General features: G+C 35.8%; 1 protein-coding gene across 1 annotated transcript; it reads right to left on the bottom strand.

Annotated features, from left to right (window-relative positions):
• Positions 1–411: 411 nt before the first annotated feature.
• Positions 412–1511, bottom strand: LOC133105008 (serpin B6-like). The gene is given in 2 exon segments (XM_061210899.1): positions 412–599; positions 602–1511. Coding segments are annotated over 2 exon segments (1098 nt in total).
• Between the last annotated feature and the right edge of the window lie 3195 nt (positions 1512–4706).

Genomic DNA, 4706 nt, shown 5'->3' with positions numbered 1-4706 from the left:
GGTAAAAATTATTCTGAATATAAAATAAAAATTATGAAGCTTTTAGACAATTATCTTAAGAAACTTAGACTAAGAGATGGTTCCTTAAGTAGGACAATCATAAAAGAAACTATAGAATTACACATTAGAGAAAACCAAATTACTCTATCAAACTACATCAAAATTAAGAACTTCTCTTTAATTAAGAACACCATTAAGACTATGAAAAGCCAAGAGTGGAGAAGGTATCTGCAAAATATATCTGAAATAGATAACCACTATTTCACCAGAATAGTGATTTTTTTTTTTTTTCCTCCATCAGACCATTTATTTCGGGACTGTCACCAAGGCCACTTTGGGTCGCAGGCACGTCACGGAGTACCCGGGAAAGCGGGCCAGTAGGACCCAGCAGGGCTGCCTGCAGCTGCCGCCTCACCACGGGGAGCTGAGCTGGCCGCAGAACAGAAACCCGCTGGTCTTGCTGTTCTGGATAAAGAAGAGGAAAGAGTGGTCGGCACAGAACCTGGGGGTGATTCTGGCGCAGCGCAGCATCAGGACTGCGGCGGTGGCCGCGGCCGCCTCCGTGCCCTCCTCATCGACCTCCACAAAGGTCTTGTGCAGACCCGGGACAGGCACAGGTCCTTCCGGGCCGACATCGCGGAGAAATCCGCCCTGATGTCCTCGAAGGCGTTGGTCACGCCCAGGGTGCGGAGGACGCCCTCCATGTCGTAGCTCTCCCCCAGCTTAAACCTGGGCAGGGACACCTCCACCTCCTCCTCCTCCATCAGGTCCGGCCTCGTCCACTCGACGAATTTCTCATAAGCAAGTTCCTTTTCCACCGTTTTCAAATCGGTGTTTCCATCGGGAAGCATGATGATCATATTGAGCTCCCTGCCGATGTAAGGAAGCACCAGAATCTTCATGAATATCTCTCCGATGTAGGTCATTTTAAAGGTGGATTTCTTGAACATCATTTGCACAGGATTCTCCACATTCTTGCTGACTTTGAACAGCCTTTCCTTGGTGTGCTGTTTGTTAAACTGATTCTCCCAGTTTCCTGTGAAGTAGATGGCATTCACGAGAACCAGACAAGTCATGGGGTCCACTGAATTTGGAGACAGCAGGTCTGTAATTTTTCCTTCTGTCCTTTGGGCTACCCAGGTGTTTATGTGTTTCCTGGATTCCTCCACAGCACTGATAAAGTCCAGCTCTTCCATCTCTGCTTGGTAGAATTTGCGTCAGGAATCTTTGAAAGATGGGAGGAAACCATGAGTCTTCTCTCCAAAGAGCCTGTTGACGGTTCGGAGCAAGTACTGTGTGCCGGTCCTGTTAACTTCGGTGAGAAGGTTCTGGAAACCCTGGTGGACGTCTCCACCTCCGCCGCTGCTTTTGCTTAGAGAAAGTGCCTGGGACATCTGGGCCGCGGTGTTTCCCTTTGCCCCCATGAAGACCATGGCCAGGGCAGAGGGGATGCTTATGGGTGAGAAAAACACATTTTTCGAGTTGTCTTCACCCAGATGTTCAGAAGACATGAACCAAAGACTTAAACAAGTAATTCATACACACACACAAAGTTGGCATATGATGAATTTTCATTTTCCTACATTTATATATTTTTTCTAACAACTGTTTTCTACTATTACAATCTTATTTGACCTAAAATATAATTATTTCCACTGTGTATAGTATTATTTATACTAGAATATAATTATTTTTTCTTGGCTCCTTCTTTTCCCAGTTTAATATTAGGTCTATGCTATCTTCCTCAAGTGAACTGTGGAGATTTCCTCAATCTGTGCTTTAGAATAGAATGTGTAGTATGAAATTTTTGTTAACACTTGCTAAATAAAGCCACCTAGGTTTGAATTTTTTTTTAGAAAAATGTGCCTCTTTACTCAGTCTTTATTATGAAACAATTAAGATTTTCTATTTTTTCCTTGCACCAAGTTCAATTTTTTCACCTGAGTTGTCCCTAAATTTTTCTCACTATTTTTTATCTTCTTTAGTTTATGTAACTAGTAATTCTTTCTCATTTTGATGTGTTTATGAGTGTGGGAACATACCTTATCTTCCCTTCCCTCTTTCTGTCCTCAGTCTTGCCAGAGATTTGTCAATGCATTAGTCTTTCAAAAGTCCAACTTTAATTTTATTGATCTACTCCTCTTCATTTTATGTTGATGTTTTATTTAATTAAATTGGACTCATTTCTCTTTGAGTTTTAAGAAATTATTTTAGACCAAATTGCCTCATTAATTTTCATCATTTTTTTCTTTTAAGATATATGCATTTAAGGCTTTGCATATCCTTCTTAGCATCACTTTAGTTCTAACCCAAAGGTTTTGATGTGTCATAAATATTTTCCAATTTCCACTATAATATATATATATATTTCTACCCAAAGGTCATTTAAGTGGAAGACATTAATTTTCAAAAACATGGGGATTTTTATTTTAAATATTTTCATTTTAGCTTAGTGCATTGCAATCAGAATGCAGATAGGAGTCATATATGCTTGAAGTCCTTGTACACAATCAATTTTATAAATGTTCTTGTAAAGATTAAATTCTCCAGTTTCTGAGCTCAGTCTTCTCTATATAGATATCAGGTTAAGCTTTAAAATTTGTTAAATTTTCTATGACTCTTATTTAATGTTAGCCAATTTTTTCTATTAATTACCAAAAAAAGTGTCAAGTAAAATATCTAGTACTCTGTCTTTTGCTTTCTCTGTCTTGAGGGTAAATTATTATGTGAATGGTCTTTTAGAACACTTATGTAGTCATGGTTATTGGATTTTTATCATTGGAGTGACTAAAATTTTTGGCTACTAATTATTTGTGCCTTAACTTCTATGTTTTTTCTGTTATTAATATAGCTATACCAGCTCCTTTGGTTTGAATTTGCGTAGTAATTCCTTTTCATCTTTTACAATCAACTATTTTGATAATTTATGATATAGCTGTGTCTCTTGTAAACAGAAGAGGTTGGATCGTATATCTAAAGCATGATGACAATTTTCACCCCTGAGGAATCTATTCGATTTTGGTAACAAAAATTAATGCTATATATGGACCTGTTTTTCACCTTACATTCTATCTATTTTATGCTTTTTCTTTTCTCTTAGATTTTAGTCTCCATTTGAACTTATTATTTGTTCTTTCTGCTTTTATTCCTCTACTAGTTGGAAGTTAAACTTTCTGTTTCTACCCTATATTGCGTTTTCTAAACATTATAAATTGCACACTTGACATGTCAGTCTAAATTTAATCAATATATTTTAAGTTGTCCCCCACAATGCTAATATTTTAGAACACTTTAACTTCATTCTTATACATCAAAAATTATGTACAAATATGTATGCATGTTAATTTTTTATTTAATGACTATTATTGTTTTATGCAATCAACATACATTTAGTATTACATATATATATATATATACACACACACACAACACATTGTACGTTATTTTTTTCTTTCTTGGTACTCAAATCCTCCATCAGCACATTTACATTTTTCTTTAGAGAGTATCTGTAGGTGGCATGCATGTCAATTTTTGTTACAAAATGTCTTTATATCACTTTCATTTTGAAAGACGCCTTCACTGGTTATAATGATTTAGGTTGACAGTTATTCTCTCTCAGCACATTGACATTGTCATATTTCTGTCTTCTGACATCCATTGTGACAGAAGTCATCTGTCTAGCTGTTACCCCTTTCAATGTAAACCTTTAGTTCTGGCATCTTATAAAATCTATATCTCATCTTTGGTTTTTGTCATTATCACCACGATGCAAATTTCATTTCCTTTATCCTGCTTGTAAATTTTGTGAATCTTCGGATTTCTTAGATCTTTCATAAGTTCTATCACTTGTGTCTCCTCAGTTCTAGATAGTCTCAGAATTATATCTTCAAATATTTGCTTTGATACACTCTTCCTTCTGGAATCAGCAAAAAGAATTAATTTAGGTATATAGCCCACAGTACTAGTGGAAATGCAAGTCTTCTTCACCACTTTCTATGTAACACTATTGTTATTTGATTGTGTTTTTAAAGAAAATTATTAGAATCTATGTAGCTTGAGGAGAGAGAACACTTATTATGTATCCATGTATTTCTTGTAGTCCTGACCATGATAACAAGTTAATATTTGGTGACTATTTTTAACAATTCATTATTTTTCCTAAATATAATTGACAATAGAAACCAGTATTGAAACAGGCCAATAGCTATGTCAGTGATTTATGTGATGTTGAAACAGGGCTTTGAAGAATTTTGATGCTTTTTTCCCTCTAGTTTATTAAGACATTTTGTCATGGTGATAATTATTGTCTACAAACATTATAATATAAGAACTGTAAACTGTTTGAAGGTTATGCCCCTGAGCATGGATAAATAAAGTGAGACAGCCACTTGAGATTAATATTTCTCTTTTTAACCTATAGTATGTCTTAAATATTATGGGCATTTCAAGTAAATGAAATTGTAGAACCAGAAGTGAAAGCATTCTTTAAGGTGGGAAAAATTATGGGTTTAACTGTGGTTAATTTAGAGATCTGAGAACACACTGTCCTAGGTGTAGTACTCTACCTGTTTTTTGTTAGATTGTTTTTTAAGTTTAAAAAATTAGAGACAATTAAGAAGCCTTGGTTCTGTTCCTAATCCTTTCTTGGATTATTCGACATTGAGGAAGCGGTTTAACTGTTCACAACTAGGTGTGTTCATCTCAAA

The sequence above is a fragment of the Eubalaena glacialis genome, chromosome 14 (genome assembly GCF_028564815.1).
Source record: "Eubalaena glacialis isolate mEubGla1 chromosome 14, mEubGla1.1.hap2.+ XY, whole genome shotgun sequence".
Lineage (NCBI taxonomy): Eukaryota > Metazoa > Chordata > Mammalia > Artiodactyla > Balaenidae > Eubalaena > Eubalaena glacialis.
This window is presented reverse-complemented; position numbering and strand designations above follow the sequence as displayed.